The sequence below is a fragment of the Gymnoscopelus microlampas genome (genome assembly GCF_963454915.1).
Source record: "Gymnoscopelus microlampas genome assembly, chromosome: 16".
Classification (NCBI taxonomy): Eukaryota; Metazoa; Chordata; class Actinopteri; order Myctophiformes; family Myctophidae; genus Gymnoscopelus; species Gymnoscopelus microlampas.
In genome coordinates this window covers 13,239,395-13,261,894 of record NC_139953.1, presented here as the reverse complement: position 1 = coordinate 13,261,894, position 22,500 = coordinate 13,239,395, and the positions used below count along the sequence as shown (strand labels likewise).

At 43.5% G+C, this 22,500-nt stretch overlaps 1 protein-coding gene across 4 annotated transcripts in view; it reads left to right on the top strand.

Annotated features, from left to right (window-relative positions):
- Positions 1-22,500, top strand: part of plcb1l (phospholipase C beta 1-like) — a 243,685-nt gene that overhangs the window by 202,475 nt on the left and 18,710 nt on the right. The window contains exons 25-34 of one of the 4 annotated variants that reach the window (XM_084082849.1): positions 906-1,047; positions 3,057-3,110; positions 3,573-3,792; positions 5,684-5,852; positions 7,677-7,753; positions 8,030-8,119; positions 8,917-8,974; positions 9,485-9,571; positions 10,483-10,507; positions 12,145-12,187. In XM_084082849.1, the coding sequence (XP_083938975.1) occupies positions 906-1,047; positions 3,057-3,110; positions 3,573-3,792; positions 5,684-5,852; positions 7,677-7,753; positions 8,030-8,119; positions 8,917-8,974; positions 9,485-9,571; positions 10,483-10,507; positions 12,145-12,158 (936 nt within the window). In that variant the 3' untranslated portion in view covers positions 12,159-12,187. Of the gene's footprint in view, positions 1-905; positions 1,048-3,056; positions 3,111-3,572; positions 3,793-5,683; positions 5,853-7,676; positions 7,754-8,029; positions 8,120-8,916; positions 8,975-9,484; positions 9,572-10,482; positions 10,508-12,144; positions 12,188-22,500 lie in introns of those variants that run through there. The other 3 variants (XM_084082848.1, XM_084082847.1, XM_084082850.1) reach the window with 3 other exon arrangements.

Sequence of the window (22,500 nt, the reverse complement as noted above, 5' to 3'; positions counted from 1 at the left end):
TCAGGACATAGCCTACAGTAAGGAGACAGCATAAAGGACACAGGAGGCCATGTTGAGAGTGGGATACCAGAGCTATGTCTACAAGTTATCCCGCAGGGTCCTGCAGGTACCAACGGACACGCAAAGGAGAGATTTCTATCGTCCGAAAAACACTTTAAGGATTAACCACTTAGACCCCATATGTTGTTGAGCGGAGTCCCTCAGGGCTCCATACTACTGTATTTTCTGTTATCACTCTACATTAAATGTCGTTGCTGAAAAGCTCACAACGCGTCGCAGCGCGGCGCAGTGTTGTGAGCTTGTCGATCTGCTATTTTCTGCGAAGGTTTTCCCAGAATACGGATGCTGGGGTTTAAGTGGTTAACCATATGAACCCTGGTGTTGCTATTCTGGTCATGTCATAAGTAGGTGAGCATTCGTCAAACATTTGGAGAAAATAGGCAAACATTAGGCAAAATTAGACCCCTGGGGGACCCTGGTCAACGAAGTATATAGGGTTTAAAAAGCCTGTGTCGTTTTAGTTTTTGCTATAGATATAGGTAGCTACATACATTTATATTTTATATTTTTTTATACTGAACTATATTGCTGTGCTTTCAGACCACAGATGGTCCTCAAAGACTTAGGATGAATCATATAGATTGAGTATTAACATAGTGAGCTTTACATTCATGCCAGCAAGGATTTAGTAAAGGTGAGGCCACAGTGTGTTTACTTTATATTAATACTTTTACTATTTTTGAAAAAAAAATAAAAAAATGTTGGGGTTCCGTGGCCAAATATATATATCAATATATATATTGATATAATATATCAATTTGGGGGTCCTTGGCATGAAAAAGGTTTGAGAATCACTGTGTTAGTTGACAGTCAGGTGGTGACAGACAGGTGTATGTGATTGGCAGGAGGAAGCAGGAGGCGACGCCCCTTCGGAGCCAAAGGTCGACCAGAGGGCGGCGCTCCCAGCAGAGAACGGACTGAACCACACCCCCATCATCACCCCCAAACCCCCCGCTCTGGGTGGGGGACACCAGCCTCAACCTACAGGTACTGAACACACAGGTACTGAACACACAGGTACTGAACACACAGGTACTGAACACACAGGTACTAAACACACAGGTACTGAACACACAGGTACTAAACACACAGGTACTGAACACACAGGTACTGAACACACAGGTACTGAACACACAGGTACTGAACACACAGGTACTGAACACACAGGTACACACAGGCAGTGTTATTACATACTCCAAAGTTAGTATCAGTTAGGCTTTACTGCTGTAAATCTTTTTCCTACCAAGACAACATAGCTTTTGAGCAGATTATTACACATGGTGTTGAGATGTGAAGGGGTACAGCGTGACTTCATCACGCTGACAACACAAGTCAGTGTTGTGTTGATTGTTGAAGTGTTCACCCACACAGCATTGACTCCCAGAGGATTGTGTCTGAACGAGGTTCTGCTGACCACAGCCTTAGGCAGCACAGTGAGTTGTTTACTCACAATGCTGGTCTTTGCAGTCTTCAGGAAATCTGACATACAGCAGATTTGTTCATATTTAGGCTCCCACTGATGCAGGGAAACCTATTGTATCTGCTTAGAATTCCTTTTACCAAAGGCGGTCGTACTATAGCAGCTCAGTGGGTAGAGGAGAGGCCGCCTGGGAAGAAGAAGGTCCCCGGGTTTGTGGCCCAGCCTTTTAGTCTATGCGTTGAAGTGTCCCTGATGGCAAGACACATAACCAGCACTGTATTAATGGTGCTCACTGCTACTAGTAGCTACTGTATAGGATGGGTAAATTGCAGAGGACACATTTCACATAATCGATGCTGTCGGTAAGAAACCTCTTATCTCCTTGTTTTAACTTTGTGTGTTTTTGCGTAAATGAATGCCCTACTCGATCATGCTACAGCGTCACACCAAAGCATCTAAAGTAGCAGATCTACAAGCTCAAAACGCGGCGCGAAGCGGCGCGTTTTGAGCTTGTCGATCTGCTGCTTTTGTACATATGAGGTTTCCACCCGACAGAGAGATACAGTATGTGCAAATATTGGGAGTGGGGACAAAATGTATTATTGTTATAATTATATTTTATCATTCTCCTGTATTTTGCCCAATAACTTGTTCATGCATTAGGATTTTTTTTCTCCAATTCAACACACTGATAATCCATGGCTCCAGGCCACTTATTGGCCAATAGGGGGCGCTACAATAACCACTCACCAGTGTAAAGGCTCAGCACTGCCCCCCATTGTCCTAGAAAAGTGAAAAGATTTCTGGACATGCTGAGCAATTTATGCCTCTAGGTCCCATAACTAATAATTAACCCACATCAATTCAAAACTCACATTAACTGATGAATTATGAGGTATTAGGTTAAGCTACCCAAAGTAATTAAAATCAGCCCCACCTTTGCCAGCTGCAACATTAAAGTACTAATTACAGTCCAATAATAATGGTTGTGAATTGGGCCATTCTGCATAATGAGGACTAGTTCATTTGGTACTCTGCGTAAAATGGTAAATGGTGCATTTATATAGCGCTTTTATCCAAAGCTCTTTACATAGATTGTGCATTACATTCACCCATTCACACACACATTCATACACCGATGGCGGAGGAAACCATGCAAGGTTTGCTTATCGGAACCCCTAATTGCTCATCGGGAGCAATTAGGGGTTCAGCGTCTTGCTCAAGGACACTTCGACACTAACTCTGGGGGAGCCCGGGATCGAACTGCGGCCCCCCTACGTAGCTGTTGATGCCAGTGTTTTGCTTTTAACTCAAGTAACATTTTGAATTCAATTCCTTCTAACAGAGTATTTCTACATCGTTGTATTACTACATTAAGTAAAAACATTGTAGTACTTATTTTTTGTGTGTGTGTGTGTGTGTGTGTGTGTGTGTGTGTGTGTGTGTGTGTGTGTGTGTGTGTGTGTGTGTGTGTGTGTGTGTGTGTGTGTGTGTGTGTGTGTGTGTGTGTGTGTGTGTGTGTGTGTGTGTGTGTGTGTGTGTGTGCGCGTGTGCGTGTGTGTGTGTTCTGAACCAGGCTCATTGAAGCCTGCGGTAAAGACTGAAGACATGGTTCAGAGTGTCCTCACTGGTAAGACTGTCTCCTTTAAAACATTATGAATTTATTATGTCTTCTCATAGTTAGTTTTTGTGTTTCCACATACTCTCAGATTTCTACATCAAGGCTTCTTTTTCTCAGACTTTGGTCAACTACTTAATGTTCTTGTTATTAGTCATTTGTGCATTGTATTTTCTGATGCAATTCTATTGTAATAAACATCACTATCAGGAGGATTCTTTTAATCCAGCAACACAGTTTATAGAAACGTTCTCTCTACTCATCTCTCCTCTTTCAAAAACATTGCTGATCTACAAGCTCATAGCGCAGCACTCTGCTGTGCCACGAGCTTGTAGATCTGCTATTTTTGAATAGCCCAAAGAAATCTAAAATGACAGAGATGCGTTCATCCAGGTCTTAATGGATGAAGTGATTATTATGTAATAATTGTGACACAGGCCTAACCGTACGTATCTCCTCGTCGTTTCTCACCAGAGCTGGAGGCTCAGACGGTGAAGGAGCTGAAGCAGCAGAAGGGCTTCGTGCGCGAGCAGAGGAAGCAGTACAAGGAGATGAAGGAGCTGGTGAGGAAACACCAGAAGAAGATGTCCGAGCTCATCAAGGAGCAGGCGGCGCGCTGCGCCGAGCTGCAGAGCCAGCACCAGAGGAGACGCTCCGCCGTGCTGAAGACCCACAAACGAGACGGTAAGAAAAGGTAGGTAGCACACTTCCTTCTTCCTTCTTCTTCTTCTTCTTCTTCCTCCTTCCTCCTCTTTCCTCCTCCCTCCTTCTCGTCTTCTCCACCGACCCAAAAAATAGCAGATCTACAAGCTCGTAGAGCGGCACCGAGTGCCGTGCTATGAGCTTGTAGATCTGATATTTTTTGAATAGCCATAGAAATCTTAAAATGACACGGATGCATTCCTGGTCTTAATGGATTAAGGGCAGGCTAAAAGGATAACACAAAAGGTCACGGGGACTTGTTTCCATTGTGGTCCTATGTATTCAATTCATCAGCATAGCATGCAAAATGTACACAATAATACATATGTCATCAACATATGCAAACACTATTATGTACAAAACAGATGGGAAATTTACATTTACCTCCCTTTGTGGTGTCCTGATAAAGACATTAAGGGAGAAAGAAAGAAAAAGAAGGAATTAAAAGATAACTGAACAAAGACATCTGAAACATTACAGGGGAAACTGGTTGGTGAGATGAACTATCAGATGATCTATTTCTTTCTCTATTTCGTCCTGCCTTCCTGACATTCTTCCTTTCTTCTTTCCTGTCTTTCCATCTTTTTGTCCCCCTCTTTCGTTCTGCCTTCCTACATTTCTTCCTTTTTGTCTTCCTGTCTGTCTTTCCTTTATGGTTCCTGTCGTTCTTTGCTGCACTGTGTCTGTCTCTGTCTCGCCCCATGTTTCAACATACAGTTATTAGGGCTGTGAATCTTCTGCCATCTCACGGTGCGATTCAATTCCGATTCTTGGGGTCACGATTCGATAAAAAAAACAGTTTTATCTAAATTATTTCAGTCATATTGTTTTCATCTGGACTTTAACGACCAACGTAGCCTAGTGATTTCCAACAGCTCAAACAAAAAATGACATAATACCAGAGGGGTTTGTGTAAAAAACGTCTTGGCTTTGATGGAATCTTAGATTAGGTGTAGTTCTATTTGATTCTTCAACATAACATAATTGCCTTGATGCAAGTAACATTAACGAGCGTCAGCTGGACAGTGACACACACCTCAGCTGTGCTGAACTGAAAGTGACAGGAGTTTGAGTTTTAAAAGCCCTTGAATATGACTGAAGACATAAGGCTGGAGGAGACTGGTGTGTGTGGAATGACAATGAATGATAAGACTGGCTCCACAGTCCACTAAGGTCTGTTCAGGAGCCCCCAGGAGCCCATAATAACCTCCACTGGGAAGAACAGAGGCTCTCAGCAGCAAACACTACATTACAATCAGCCGCCACCAGGGGGCTGAGAAGAACATCACTGCACAGGGAAGATAACAGAATGTTCAGGGCTGCTTCGTGGTAGCAGATAAGGCTTGCCTTAGCAGATAATGGCTCAATCATTTAAAAGCTCTGATATTGCTGCTGCTGCTGTTGCTGCTAATAAGATTTACCCTCCACACATTAGAGACTGACTCATAATGTCAGAATTTGTACTGAAACATAATAACATAATAACATTTACTGTACTGTATGTTCTCATGAAAGTAGCCTGTGTCTATTTGCTGAGGCTTTCGTTTATTTTTTTATTATGTAGAGTTTGGAGTTTTATTACTCTGCGTAATAGGATTACAGTATATTGCGTCGGGGTTGGGACAGAAACTGCTACTTTTCAGGATTCAAATTCAAAAGTAGCAGATCTACAAGCTCAAAATGCATCGGTTCGCTTGTAGATCTGCTACTTTTGATGCTTTTGTTTGACGCTGTAGTATGATCAAGTAGGGCGTAAATTCTAAGAGATAAGAGGTTTCTGCCCGACAGCTGAGTTAATACAGGAATCTTAAATGGTGAATTGTGTGTGTGTGTGTGTGTGTGTGTGTGTGTGTGCGTGTGCGTGTGCGTGTGCGTCTGTCCAGCCGGTCGGACCTCTCTCTGTCCTCTCTGGACCAGGACCTGAGTGACCTGGAGCAGGACTGCAGCCTTCGACTGTCTGAGCTGAAGGAACAGCAGCAACAACAGCTGCTAACGCTGAGGCAGGAGCAGTACTACAGTGAGAAGTACCAGAAACGAGAGCACATCAAACTGGTACGCACACACACACACACACACACACACATATTGTCAGATTCCCTGGAATCGTTTAGCTGTGAGATGAACGATTTCTCTTATCGATGACTGTACATTGCAAACAACGTTCTCCAAGTTTGTTTTTCAATCATTTTGATGATTGTGATGAGGTTACGGCAGGACAGTGGATCTGAGATTATGAATTCACAAAATGTGCAAAACCACTTAAACCATCCGTATTGTGGGGAAAGTTTCATTGAAAATAGCAGATCAACAAGTTCACAAGGCGTCGCAGGTCGAAAGCTTTCCCCACAATAACAGAAAAGATAAAAGACAGAGCCCTGAGGGAATCCGGTCAACCATATAGGGTTTAAGTGGTTAGGAGATTCACTTCCATGGCCTACTGACAGCATGCACAAGCGTTTTGGCGCTGACCAGCCCAGTGATTTGTGAAATGACCCACGGACGCACACAGACACTTGTCAGACACACATTCAAACGCTCTTCTAGACGTTTTTTATGGCCGTGCCGTTAAAAAGGAGTCGATACAGAATGGGATTGATGGAGTCCGAATCGATAAATGCCAATCCCTGCAAACAGACAGACATAAACTCACACACAGATGTACAAGCAGTTAATATTACTGACACAGGCAGACACAGACGTACAGACACACGTAATGCCCGTAAGACCAACACAAACATACAGTACATACGCACAAGCTCTAGCTAAGCAATTATTGTCTTATCCCCTGGATAACGAACACACACACGCACGCGCACGCGCACACACTCACACTCACACAGGGGCTTGTCCTGGCATGTTGTATTACCTGCTGACTCTCTGTCCACAGGCTCAGACCAGTGAATCACTTACTGTATGCCTGATTTACAGTGGTGGAAAGTAACTAAGTACATTTACTTAAGCACTGTACTTAAGTACAATTTTGAGGCATTTGTACTTTACTTGAGTATTTCCAATTTCTAATTATTTGAAAACGTTAGTTAATAGTTACTTTTCAGATATAAATTATGATATTATAAAACATACATTAACCACTTTAGCCCTATTTTATACATACACTATTTGAAAATAGCCGATCTACAAGCTCACAATTCGTCGCGAGCTTGTAAATCTGCTATTTTCAAAATATTTTTGTACTTTTCCTTTTGGTACTTTAAGTACATTTTGATGCCAATACTTTTGTACTTTTACTGAAGTAAATTTTTAATTTGGGAGTTTTACCTGTAACAGAGTATTTCTATTTTGCAGTATTGGTGCTTTTATTTAAGTAAAGAATTTGAGTACTTTTTCCACCACTGACTGTGGGAAAAAAAGAAAAACCAGCACAGCCACAGCGGCTGAGCGTTTATTCAAGTAAATAATGACAAACAGCTTGAGGGTTTTGCACAGTCTGACTGCTGAGAATTGAAAGACGTTTTTGTCCTTATATTATATGTACCGTATATTTCTTTTGATTTGATTAACTTTATTTATCCCCCAAGAGCCTGAGAGAGAAATGTCATTAACCACCACACGCCAACAACACCATAAAAACATAAGCACACATTAGTGACAGTAGTCACGACAGTACATAGTATATATAGTATATCATTTTAGTCATTTTATAGATTGTGCTTGCGTGTAGAGGTTAGGTTTGCTCTGTTCTTTATTTATTTTTACCTAAATATTCTCTATGTCTCTCTCTCTCACTCTTTCTTTCTCTCTCTCTCTCTCTCTCTCTCTCTCTCTCTCTCTCTCTCTCTCTCTCTCTCTCTGCCTCTTTCTCTCTCTCTCTCTCTCTCTGCCTCTTTCTTTCGCTCTCTCTCTCTATTTCTGCAGCTGGTGGAGAAACTGACCACCATTGCGGAGGAATGTCAGAGTGCTCAAATCAAGAAGATAAGAGACATCTGTGAAAAGTAAGACCACCTTTACACGTGCACTCGCGTGCGCACACGCACACGCACACGCACACGCACACGCACACGCACACACACACACACACACACACACACACACACACACGCACACGCACTCGCGCACACACACACACACACACACACACACGCACGCACATGCACTCGCACACACGGACACAGTACACGCATTGAAACACACATACAGTGAACCAGTCGTGGTGATCTTTCAGCAGTTTCGTTATGATCTCCTGTCCCTCTTCCTCTGTCCATCTGCAGGGAGAAGAAAGACCTGAAGAAGAAAATGGACAAGAAAAGACAGGAGAAGATTAACGAAGCAAAGTCCAAAGACAAGAACCTGACGGAAGAGTGAGTGTCCGATACTTCCTTCATTGTTTCATCCCTTCATTCCATTTGTGTGATGATTGTGTTTCTATCGATTTACATATTCTACCTTTTGTCTACTAACAGCATTTCCCCTGAGGGATCAATAAAGTTTTGTGATCCTCTCTTAACCCATTCAATCCGGGACGCATCTTTGTCATTTTACATTTCTTTGGCTATACAAAAATAGCAGATATACAAGCTCATAGTGCGGCACTCGGTGCCGCACTATGAGCTTGAGAGATGTGTCCCCCGGATTGAATGGGTTAATGCACTGAGTGCATAATCGCCTGCAGCAAAGGGACCTTCTTTTAGATGTCACCTCCTCTCTTTGTCTCTTTGTCTTCAGGGTCCTATCCAAATAAAATAGAAATGCCTTTTTTACTTGTTTTTACAAACGGGCTCTGCTAGCCCATGTAGACCTGAGGCCCATTCTAAAACGCCTTCTAAATCCTGTTTCCTGAAAAACATTTTAAAAAAAATATTTGAAATGAAACCAAATGGACCCTTACGGGTCCATTTGGTTTCATTTTACGCTCTCAAGAGTTAAACGAATGCGTAACGAATGCAGAGGAACACACTATCCGTACCAATTGTGTTCCCTGCTGAACAGAACCGATTTTTTTTATGTGACCTGCCAGCAAGGATATTAGCTTGTGTGTGCTCCCTGCTCTGTGCTGTGCTGTTGCTGTATTTTATGACCACTAGATGTCAGTGCAGGACAATATGTTAGTTTAGCATTTCTTCTTACCTGCATTTGACTGTTGTAATTCTGTCCTCAGGGAGAAGCTGGAGATCAACAGATCATTCGTCAACGAGGTGGTGCAGTTCATCAAGAGGGTGAGAGAGAAAACCTTCTGCAGTGCTTATTAGTGCTTAGTCTTATCCTTAGTTTTTCTGCTTAAGATTTTACTTAACCACTTAAACCTTAGCCTACTTTGTTGACTGGAGGCCAAAGGGCTCTATACTAGGACCTCTCTTTTTTCCCCCTTACACAAAACCTTGTCGCCGGAAATAGCCGATCTACAAGTTCACAGCGTGTAGTGTTGCAACAATGATCTCCAGTGATCAATTAATGATTGCAGTCATCATACATAGGCCGAAAACATCTCAGGTTTTGAAATACTTAACTGTAGATAATAATGAACATTTTATTGCACTTTTGAAAATCACAAAATGCTTTACAAGTAAGCATGCTTCGTGCGTGTGTGTGTGTGTGTGTGTGTGTGTGTGTGTGTGTGTGTGTGTGTGTGTGTGTGTGTGTGTGTGTGTGTGTGTGTGTGTGTGTGTGTGTGTGTGTGTGTGTGTGTGTGTGTGTGTGTGTGTGTGTGTGTGTGTGTGTGTCCATAGCTGGAGGATGCTCAGAGCAAAAGGCAGGAGAGGCTTGTAGAGAAACACAAGGACGTTCGACAGCTTATCCAGGATGAGAAGCCCAAGGTAAGAAATAAACTAAAACACTGAATTCTCAAACCTTTTTCATGCTGCGGACCCCCATCTGAAAATGTTTGTGTCAAACTTTTCCAAACATTTTTTGATATTCTTAAAAGAAAGCTTGTGACGTGCTGAGAGATTGTAGATTTGTAAATCTGCTATTTTTGGGGGACCCCCTGGAATCTCCCACAAGGACCCCTGGGGGTCCTCGGACCCCACTTTAAGAGCCACTGAACTAAAAGGCAGTGGGATGGCACATCATCATGTCATGTGTCACTGTCATGGGATCTGTCCCCTGGCTGAATATCTGAGTGTGACTAGCCTGATCTGCTCTGACAGGACCATGTGTTCTCATGCAGTGGCGAAAGATATTTTACTTAAGTAAAAGTATCAATACTGCAATATAGAAATACTTTTGATGCTTTGGTGTGACGCTGCAGTATGATCAAGTTAGGGCTGTCCCCGACTAAGGATTTCTATAGTCGAATCTGATTGGCCAAATGTTGCCTATAGTCAACTAATAGTCGAAAAAAATATATATATACATATTTTTTGAATTATCAAAACTGATATTGGCAGATTGACTGATTTAACATATTCTTGCTTGGTTTCTCCCAATAAATCACGATGTATATATCCTATTTTTTTTCATAATTCGACTAAGACATTAGCAGTCGACTAAGACTCCCCTCGACTGATTAGTCGACTATTCGACTAACCGAGGTCAGGCCTAGATCAAGTAAATCGCAAATTAACGGAAAAAAAAAGTTCGAATAATACGGAGACGAGGCGTCTGACCCGACGGTAACGATTATGCGAGTTCATGCTTGTGTGTGTTGTTTACGTTGCGTTCCACCATTCCCTATATCCTTTATGTGTGTGTGTGTGTGTGTGTGTGTGACTGTCATTTTTTATAGGACGATGGCTCATCTGAAGATGATGGTAAGCCCTGTCGTTGGCTCATTGGTGCATTGCTGGTGTGTGGCAGGCGTCAACGTTTACAAGCTTCTATTGTCGCCATTCAATCCGGGATCGCATCTGTGTGTCATTTTAAGATTTCTTTGGGCTATTGAAAAATAGCAGATCTACAAGCTCATAGCGCGGCACAGAGTGCCGCGCTATGAGCTTGTAGATCTGCTATTTTTTGAAAAATCGTGAAAATGTGTGCGAATCTTTGAATGTGTATATTTTTAAAGGGAACATTTGTAACTCAAATCGTTTGCTTCTGGGGGTCCCTGGAACTAAATATTTTACAAATGTTCACTTCAAAAAATATATACTGTATATTCAAAGATTTGCACTCATTCTCACAATTTTTTTTCTACAAGCTTATATATCTACTATTTTTGAATAGCCAAAGAAATAAGACATGACACAGTTGCGTTCCTGGATTGAATGGGTGAAACACCTGCTGGGCCGTTGCAGGGTGCTATCCAGTCTGTGTGCTTCATCACACACTCTCAGTGTGTGTGTGTGTGTGTGTGCGCTGGGTCCTTCTTGACTTTCAGCCGATATGCTATCATACAGGAACTTACTGTGTATACATACATACAACATTATCAATGTTAGTGGAGTTTGTTTTATCCCAGACCTTCTAAGCCAGCATTCATGCTAGGTTACTGTGCCACTGCAGCTTGGAACACAGAGTGATGTTATTTCACGCACACGTACGCATGCAAACACACGCACTCTCGCACGCACACACACACACACACACACACACACACACACACACACACACACACACACACACACACACACACACACACACACACACACACACACACACACACACACACACACTCACACACACACACACACTTTTGAGGGAAATTGCATTCATTCCATTTTTCCTTTCCTGCCAAAATTGGGGACAGCTATTTTGTCCACTCCCCACTTTCACAATACTCCTGACATAGGACACATGGCACACACACACGCACACGCACGCACACACACACAAACACACACACACATACACACACACACACACACACACACACACACACACACACACACACACACACACACACACACTGTTCTGTATAGCAGCATATTTGCCAAAGCAAAAAGGTTCTCGGGCCGCTACAATCATTCAAATGAACAATGAATGTAATGTGGGGGATGATGATGATCAACAGGTTCAAATTGGATGCTATTGTGAGTCTCTCACTGTGTCTTGCTAAAACGGAGCCCTGCCCACCTCCACAGCCACCTGTCTGTCCACAGCCACCTGTCTGTCCCACCTCCACAGCCACCTGTCTGTCTGTCCCACAGCAGCACTGCTGTACATGTTGTCCATAATCTGACAGCTTGTTACTAACAGGCATGCAGGTTGTCATGGTCAGAACATCCAGTACTGCAACCAACACTAACTGACTTGAGCCCTCTGTCATTCTCCCTGTACCCCCCCAAAAAAACTCTCACCCTCTCCTCTCCTCTCCTCTCCTCTCCTCTCCTCTGCTAACACCATTCCTGTTTGTGGCCTAGTTCCCCCCTCTGCTCCCTTATTAGTAAAGCTTGGAGGCATGCCAAATCACAGGAATGTTCCTAAACAAGTCTGGTGTTTCTATTTCCAGCGTACAGGGTGTGACCTGTGACCTGTGTGACATTGTAGATGAGGTGGGTTATTGCATCGACTGGACTGGCTTTCCTGAATCCTAATGAAACATGCAGTACCAGCATAATGGCCACTAGGGGGTCCCTGTAACTATATATATATATATAAGTATAGAGTACCGAAGTCCTGACGTCACTCCCTCTACCCCTGGGTCACAGTTATTTTTCTATTGGAATTCCCATGGGAGAAATCTTAGATCACGTCATATAAGAACTGTGTTCCAAAAATAAACAAATCAGCCCGGTGACATCGTCAGGTGTGTAGTCTCACGTGCCAGACTGTTGCCTCCCACAATTTGCAAATGCTTCCGTCATACAGTCTGCAGCACGGAAGTTCTGAAGTTATATAGCTTGCTGCTTATCAGAAATGGAAATTCCCCAGAAAAGTGTATAATGAAGATATTTCAAAAATATATATTCGTGAACGGAAATGACGAGCAGATGCCAGCTTCCTGTCTCTGATTTCGGGAGGTGTATTTCCAGACTCTATATATGGCATTCGGAGATTATGGAATAGTTGTCTGGCTACGTGAGACTATCAGGTATGTGACTCTGTGTCATTTATGATATTGAATTACATTTGACGTCTGTGTTTGGAGATTTTTTTAGGGGGTAGAAATATTTTCACCGTCAGCTGATACTTCATATCCATAATATGAGTAAAAGCGCCCTGCTGATTTGTTTATTTTTGGAACACAGTTCTTATATGACGCGATCTAAACTTTCCCTATGGGAATTCCAATAGAAAAATATAGCTGCAAGCAGCGATAATACGGGGCCAGTGAATAGAGAGAGAGAGAGACATGGAAACGGAATAGATTGAAGAGAGAGAGAGTGACATGGAAACAATAGATTGATGAGAGAGAGAGATGGAAACATAATGGTTTGATTGGACATCTCAACCTACTGCCATTAACAGGATTCGAACTCTCAACCTTCAGACTAATAGGCTGCAACACTACCTATAGTGCTATAGCTTTGTCCAGACTGATATTGTCTGTTGAAGATCATAAACTCTTGCCTTCTTTCATGAACCAAGCCCCTGTTTCACTAACAGTAAGATCACTCGTTCACAAACCATTTACCAATGAAGAAATTGTACATCTCCTCAGAACCAAAACTAGTGAAAGTAGCCGATCTACAAGCTCACAAACCATGAAAAGTTGTGAGATTGTAGATCAGCTATTTTTTTGAATGAAGTATGTCATACGTTGAAAAAACGTACTCTCAAATAAGCATTTCAGGTTATCTTTACCATTTGCACATGTATTCATTGATACAGTCATGTCGTTTGCAATTCAACTTAAATTAAGTCTGCAATTCAACTTAAATCAAGTGAGGCTTGAACTGGCAACCTTGAGATTGTGAGGCATTTATTTAAGGGAGACGCCATTGGACCAACAGACAAGTAACTGTGAGAAAGGAGATCACACAGATGATACAGTTTCACGCAAATAGCTGAAAAATCCTGGGTTTAAGTGTTTTTCAAACTGCTCAAAATTGCGGACAATCTAAGGGCGGAGCTTACTGGTCAAAGCGATAGATGTGTTCCTCATGAGTCAAGGCACAAGTGTAAGCAAGTTTCACGACTTTCGGCCAAACGAGGCATGACTTTTGCCTGTTTAAAGTTTGCATTTTCAAAAAATTGCTATAGCGCCCCCCTTTGGCCAATTGGAGTGAGATTGGTTTCAGTGATATTTGGAATGACTCTCTACATTACTGCAACGTTTCAAAGAAATGTGAGTCTTGCATGTATGTGTTAGGGGCAGATGAATAATTTTCATAAAACTGCAATAGTTAAAATCTATTTCCTCCTGGGATTTTTGAGTAATCTGCACAAAACATTTTACACATGAACTTAGGACCTTTGCCGACAAAACAAAAGCGGCGGATTTTCCATAAGTGAAAAAATGCAGAAGTTAGGAGCCAATGACTGTTTTTCATATAATTCAAAATGGTGGGAGATCTAAAGGTCAGAGGTCAAAAGTCAGACCACGAAAGTTGTCGGGCATGAAGAGACGCATGTGTGTATCGAAGTTTCATGGTTGTAGGTCAAACAGGGCATGAGTTGTACCTGTTCAAAGTTGGCACTTTCAATTGAGTGCTATAGCGCCACCCTTTGACGAATGAGTGTGAGAATTATTTCTTGGTAGTTTTTCATGAGCATCTACCATATGGCCGAGTTTCGTAAAAAGCGTATGCACGGTTAAGCCAGAACTGGCAAAAACAAGTATTTTTCAAACTGCTCAAAATTGCGGAAAATCTAAGGGCGGAGCTTAATGGTCAAATCGATACGTGTGTTCCTCATGAGTCAAGGCACATGTGTAAGCAAGTTTCACGACTTTCGGCCAAACGAGGCATGACTTATGCCTGTTTAAAGTCTGCCTTTTCAAAAAATTGCTATAGCGCCCCCTTTTGGCCAATTGGAGTAAGATTGGTTTCAGTGATATTTGGAATGACCCTGTACATTTCTGCAAAGTTTCAAAGAAATGTGAGTCTGCATGTATGTTTTAGGCACAGATGAATAATTTTCATAAAACTGTAATAGTTAAAATCTATCTCCTCCTGGGATTTTTGAGTAATCTGCACGAAACGTTTACCACTTGAACTTTGGACCTCTGCCTACAAAAATTTCCAACGGATTTTCCATAAGTGAAAAAATGCAGAAGTTAGGAGCCAATGACTGTTTTTCATATAATTCAAAATGGTGGGAGATCTAAAGGTCAGAGGTCAAAAGTCAGACCACGAAAGTTGTCGGGCATGAAGAGACGCATGTGTGTATCGAAGTTTCATGGTTGTAGGTCAAACAGGGCATGAGTTGTACCTGTTCAAAGTTGGCACTTTCAATTGAGTGCTATAGCGCCACCCTTTGACGAATGAGTGTGAGAATTATTTCTTGGTAGTTTTTCATGAGCATCTACCATATGGCCGAGTTTCGTAAAAAGCGTATGCACGGTTAAGCCAGAACTGGCAAAAACAAGTATTTTTCAAACTGCTCAAAATTGCGGAAAATCTAAGGGCGGAGCTTAATGGTCAAATCGATACGTGTGTTCCTCATGAGTCAAGGCACATGTGTAAGCAAGTTTCACGACTTTCGGCCAAACGAGGCATGACTTATGCCTGTTTAAAGTCTGCCTTTTCAAAAAATTGCTATAGCGCCCCCTTTTGGCCAATTGGAGTAAGATTGGTTTCAGTGATATTTGGAATGACCCTGTACATTTCTGCAAAGTTTCAAAGAAATGTGAGTCTGCATGTATGTTTTAGGCACAGATGAATAATTTTCATAAAACTGTAATAGTTAAAATCTATCTCCTCCTGGGATTTTTGAGCAATCTGCACGAAACGTTTCACACTTGAACTTTGGACCTCTGCCTACAAAAATTTCCAACGGATTTTCCATAAGTGAAAAAATGCAGAAGTTAGGAGCCAATGACTGTTTTTCATATAATTCAAAATGGTGGGAGATCTAAAGGTCAGAGGTCAAAAGTCAGAGGGTGAAAGTTGTTCAGCATGAGGAGACGCATATGTGTATCCAAGTTTCATGGCTGTAGGTCAAACAGGGCATGAGTTGTACCTGTTCAAAGTTGCCATTTTCAATTGAGTGCTATAGCGCCACCTTTGGACGAAAGATTGTGAGAATTATTTCTTGATCGTTTTTCATGACCATCTACCATATGGCCGAGTTTCGTAAAAAGCGACTGCACGGTTCAGCCAGAACTGCGAAAAGTGGCAGAAGAAGAAGAAGTGACAGAATACTGCCAATAACAATACGGTTCCAGAGCAGAGCTCTGGCCCCGTAAAAATAACTCTGTGACATAGGCGATAGCGGCCTCTAGCGGCAGTGTCAGACTTCAGCGCTCTATTATTGCTGCAACCTGGAGCCTCCCATTGCATGCCTCATTATAGGTGTCATCTGTTACGCTAAGGCCACGGCCCCTTCTAATGTTCAAAATATAATCTTTTCAGAAGTCTCTTTTTACTGTTATGTAAAACTTACCTTGCACATTTTGGGAGAGACTTATCCTACTACAAATGAATGAAATCTCTGCGCATGTGCTTGCGTGCGTGCGCGTGTGAGTGTGTATGTAGTCCACGTATCCCGAGAACCGCCCAACCGATCTACTTCAAAGCAAACTCGGCAGGAGTGCGGTGCCTGCCATGGAATTGGTCGGACATGCGGTTGTCCAGAACCGCCGATTGATTGATTGATTGATTGATTGATTGATTGATATACTTTATTTAGTAAGACATGAGAACAACAGTACATGGAAGTACAAATTCATCCGATCCAACCGATATGCCCATATATACTGAAGACATTGGGGATGTACATATATGGGCATAAAAGGGACAAGGACTCTGACAATGGGTACAGCGTGTATTGCGGAACCGGGTGGGGCATGCATTCCCAACTTGCATTGTTCCTCCTCCCATTTTTATGCGAGAACTTCTGGGAACACAAATTACATTGTTCCTGTCTCGCATCGTTCCTCGTGAATCGCGGACAATAATATTGGTGTTTTACATTTCTGCAAACCATGGATACATTGAATGTCAAAGTTTCGGATCCAAAAATATGTTTAACATCAATATTTCTAGATGCGGCCCATGTTGACTCATTGTCAAATATTATGCGCATTTTGAAATGGGTCAGAACTCATTCCCAGCCTATGGGTATGCAACACGGCGCTGAGTCGACAGCGGGGCTATAGCGGGCATTCACTCTGCTACTACCACCTCGCTCAGGCTCAAGCTCGCTTCTGTCGGCACGGATGGATGACTATGAACATGAGGCTATTTGGCTCATTCATTATTCATAAGTCTACCCCTGCCCTCCTAGAAAATGGAAAACCCAACTCGGAATTCATTATAGTAGTTTGCCTCGGCAATTTTGTCCCTGTGTGTAGCTGCCACTGTCGAACCAGGCGAGAGGCATGAGACGGGAGGCCCCGGGTTGCAGCCAAGCTATAGCCCCCAGAACCGAGAGGGAGAAGTGAAGCGCAATGGACATGTTGGAACGATTCTGATACTGCAGCTTAGTACAGCTGGGTCCAGACACCTGAACGAGCCAAAATGGGTTTCGTACGGAGGTGACACTACTAACCCAGGCCCCAGATAGGCCCCGCCCATCAAACTTCCCCAACCTGGAAGAAGGGGTAAAAATGGAGTATGCGCTGGGTGAGCAACTCCATTATACAAGTGACTGGGCGGGGATTTCCGGTTACCTCTCTATTATTTAAACTCTATGGTTGCAGCAGTATGGTCTTGGTCTGGCGAGGGGCCACTTTGACGATGTCCCCCCGCTCATGTCTTCCCAGCGTAGCCAGTGTACATTCACTAGCCTTTTATTGATCTTATAGAGAGATTCAAACCAGCATCGGTCAGTTTGGCATACAGCTGAGCCGCCCACTCTCTACTGCAGTTCCTTATTTACACGTTACCACTTCGAGGCGTGTGTGTGTGTGTGTGTGTGTGTGTGTGTGTGTGTGTGTGTGTGTGTGTGTGTGTGTGTGTGTGTGTGCGTGTGTGCGTGTGCGTGTGCGACCCTCACCATCTCAACCACATCCATATTCCAGTTATTCCACATAAACGATTTTGATGGTGATGATCAAAGATGCCACGTCACTGTGTGTTCTTCTGCCTGCGTGACGCACGTAGGAGTCAGCAGTTTGATTGATGGATGTCTAGAGAGAATGGACGTGATGGGGACATGGGTCTGTGGGGGGGTAGGGGGGGGGGGGCGGGACGGAGAGTCTGTGTTTGGAGTTCCACTGGGGGCTAATGGACGAGGGCATGAGTAACCAGGACAAAGATAATATAAAAACATAGATAATTTGTGTGTGTGTGTGTGTGTGTGTGTGTGTGTGTGTGTGTGTGTGTGTGTGTGTGTGTGTGTGTGTGTGTGTGTGTGTGTGTGTGTGTGTGTGTGTGTGTGTGTGTGTGTGTAAGGATATGAGCAGGTCACTGTGTGTGTGTGTGTGTGTGTGTGTGTGTGTGTGTGTGTGTGTGTGTGTGTGTGTGTGTGTGTGTGTGTCTGTAAGGATATGAGCAGGTCACTGTGTGTGTGTGTGTGTGTGTGTGTGTGTGTGTGTGTGTGTGTGTGTGTCTTTGTGAGTCACACTTCTCCCACAGTTCTGACCCACTTTCTCCTCTGGGCTCAGAGCAGCTAATGGACAGCTATAAGCATCCCTGGTCTGCAGAGTCCTGAGTCGCTTGGCAGCAGCCAAGGCCTACCGCCACGCCAGCCATGCGTGTGCGTGTGGAAGTTATGCCTGAAGCGTGTGTGCGTGTGTGCGGATGCGCGCGTGTGTGTGGTGTGTGCGCGCTCGCGTGCGTGCGTGGGGAGGTGTACCGTATGTGTGTTTATGTGTCTAGACATGTTGGACGCTACCAGAATAGTTTGCCTTACCATGGCCATAGACATGTTTGAAACCAGTTCAGCCAGTATGGTCACCAGTAGAGCCCACTGGGAGTTTGTGAATGTCATGCCGTAGATGGGTCAACCTTGAGCTTAGACTGTAGTTTTAAAAACAGGGACATGGCTCGGGGTAATATAAAAGAAATAGCCGATACTAAGAGGACATATAAATTGGAAGGTGAGTGTGACAGAGAGAGAGAGACGGAGAAAAGAGGTCTGTCTTGTCTCCCAGCATGCACTATCATTGTCCTGGTAACAGTCCAATCAAAATGGTCCCCAGGGAACCGCAGCGCTCAGCGTGAAGTCAAATGTCACTTCACCGCATCACCCAAGATCCATCACTGTAGGACGTGACTTTCCTCACTCAGGTTATAGGGCTGAAAACATTCACCTTCACCGTTGCTGACCGGCAGAAACCTCTTATCTCCATATTCTAACTTTTTGTGTTTTTCCGTAAATTAACACCCTTATTGATCATACTGCAGCATCTCTCAAAAGCATCAAAAAATAGCAGATCGGCCCGGGCCGCTAGCGTAGCGGTCCGGGCACCAGTGTGTCGCGTTTTTGAATCCCTTTCCCGACGACCTTTGCTGCGTGTCACTCCCCATCTCTCTCCCCCCATTTCCTGTCAAACTACTGTATACAATCAATAAAGGCAGAAAAAGCAACAAAACAATTAAGCAAAAAATAAAGTAAGGATTCCACAATCTTGCTTGTAGATCTGCTACTTTTGCTATTTTTGAATTTGAATCCTGAAAAGTAACAGTTTTGGACATATGAGGTTTCCACGCTTGACAGAGACGATTATGTTATCCATACTGTGATACACCCACCTGTTTTGGTCTAGTAATAATGCTTTGTCCTTCTAATTATTATGAATCATTCTTAAAGTATACCTCATGGATGGTTAGCGTCACTAATTTTGTCATCAAGAGATAGGATTCTGTCATTTTGACAGCCCTGGTTCACTTAAGAGCGTCACTTTCTTGCAAACAAACCAAAAAAAAGCAGACCTTTTTATGGGACACATTCTTTTACATTCTATTGTAATCAGTGGTGGAAAAAGTACAGAATTCAAAATTTACTTGAATTTGATGCGACGCGTTGTGAGCTTGTAGATCGGATATTTTCAAATAGCCTATGTATAAGATAGGGCTAAAGTGGTTAATGTATGTTTTATAATATAAAGATGTATATCTGAAAAGTAACGAGTAACTAAAGTTTTCAAATAATTGTAGTGGAGTAAAAGTACAACATTTGCCTCTGAGGTGAAGTGGAGTAGAAGTAAAAGTATAGGAAATTGGAAATACTCCAGTAAAGTACAAATACCTCAAAGTACTTAAGTAAATGTACTTGCAGTAGTTACTTTACACCACTGATTGTAATGAGACGGCTTCTAGCTTTGCACATCGTTTTACATCCACTCTGGGTCAGGGCTTTGGTGTTGTTTGCCCAGTTGTTGTTGCTGTCGTTTTATTTGCCCCAGTACATTTGCACATACAATTCGTAGAATCTGTCTGAACTAACAGTGGCTGCCTTTAAAGCTGGCATTAGAACCAGAGAGGTGTTTGTGTGGAGCCCAGCAGGGCGTATGGGTTATAGAAGTGATTCCATCTCAGTTTGTTTGAAGGTATTTTTTGTTGCTGGTTGGAATGGACTGAAACATTGTTTTAAATTATTACATCCATTAGATCCATTGTCAATTCTCCTGTGATTGCCAAATCCCTATACACACATTTCCGTTGACTGTTAAAAGGGTGTAAAACATTGTTGCCGCAGTATGTTTCAGCAGTGTGAGCGTGCGGTGTGATTATGTGTGAAGCATGCAAAATTCTTGGAACCCTCTGTGAAAGTGGAAAAACAACCACGGTGGAGTCTCCCTACTGTGCAGGTCTTGACTCAACAACACACACACACACACACACACACACACACACACACACACACACACACACAAAGCCACCCACTCACACACACACACACATTCAGTCGGAAAGCCGGCGTTCAGTTTGGTCGTCATGGAAACTTGTGCCACCACTGCCCCCACCGTCACACACATACATGCACGCATGTACGCTCGCGCGCGCGCACACACACACACACACACACACACACACACACACACACACACACACACACACACACACACACACACACACACACACACACACACACACACACACACACACCGCTCCCTCTCAGTCTGTTGGTCTGGAAGCGATGTGAAGGACATTAAGGTGAAGGAGGGAGGCTGAGGAGAGGGAGGGAGGGAGGGACAGAGAGAGGTGGAGCAGACAGGTCGCACCTTCAAACAATACCTCATTTTGGGCTGTTTGTTTACTTATTGAATGTGGAAAATGAAGAGGTGAGTGAGAGGATTGTGAGGAGTGAAGGGGACGAGGAGGAAGACGATGGCATGAGGAGTGGGCGAGGCAACTGTGGTTCAGAGGTACTGTGGGGGCAGAAAAGTACAGGGGAGGCAGAAAAGAACCCTGGGTATTCGGCTAGGGGTCTGTTGTTGAGTGTGGCGCCCAATCCCATTCGAGCTTGAGCTTCTTTGGACTAGTCAGAAAACCCCCATCAGGAACCTGAGAAATGAATGGATAGGAGGAAGACAATGGTTGCTGTAGGGTTATATTATCAGATGGACAGGTGAGCGAGGGCGGCGGTATCAGATGGAAGAGGGATTGGTGACAGGTGATCAGGTGAGGAGTGGTTATCAGATGGGATTGGTGACAGGTGAGAGAGGGGAGGAGGTGAGTATAGGGAGAGACTTATCAATAGAGATCAGATTATCCAGGGGGAGGAGATGTTATCAGATGCGCTGTTACCAGGTGTGGTCTTCCCTCCTTAACATATGTTGTTCCAACAACCCTTGTAACCCATTCAATGTCTTCTAAATCCTAACCTGAAAAACGTATGTTTCTATATCAGTGGTGCTCAAACTTTTTCATGTCAAGGACCACCCAAAATGATATATATTTGGCCGTGGACCCCCATATCTGCGGAAAAAAATGCCTTTATGTCGCTGGGTGAAGGAAAATGAAGGAAAATAGTATCTAGGACAACTGCTGTCTTAAAGCATAGCAGCATAGTGGAACACTAGGCGCTGACACTGTCATGTTACACATCATGCCTCTGATTCCAGAACGACGGCATGCCATGTAAAAGCACACACACGGAGGTGGCTTTGTTTGGTTCCATGTAAAACAACAAAGGTGGCATTGATGATTTAGTGGCTATGTACAGAGACAGGAGAGCTTGGTATTATCTCTCTGTGTCTCTCTATCCTTCTCCCTCTCTGTCTGTCTATCTCTCTCTCTCTCTCTCTCTCTCTCTCTCTCTCTGGGTGGCGAGGCTACCTCATCACTGACTTTGATATGTTCCCTATTCGCCTGACAGGGTCGCATCAATAATGCACTTATGTACACACATGCACGTCTCTCTCGCTCTTTTCCTCTCTCTTTCTCTCTGTCTCTCTCTCTCGCACACACACACACACACATACTGTACGTACGCAGGCGCGCGCACACACACACACACACACACACACACGCACACCACTCCACCCTCAGGCAGCACCCACTGGAAATCAGAGGTGGTGATGTGAGGGGATAATTTGAGACCTGTGTGTGTGTGTGTGTGTGTGTGTGTGTGTGTGTGTGTGTGCGTGTGCGCACACACGTGCGCGCGCGTGCAATGTACGCTTGAATACATTTCTATGTAGGCTGTTCTAGCTCAGTGTGTTTACGTAGGATGAGGGTGCAGCCGGTTTAATGATGCTCTCCTGGGCTGTGGTCTGTCTGTGAAGCGCTCCCTTTTATTCTCTCCCCCTGGGAACAGTTCTCAATGCATCACTTTTATGGTTCCACGTCTTTGGAACTACATACTACAGTAA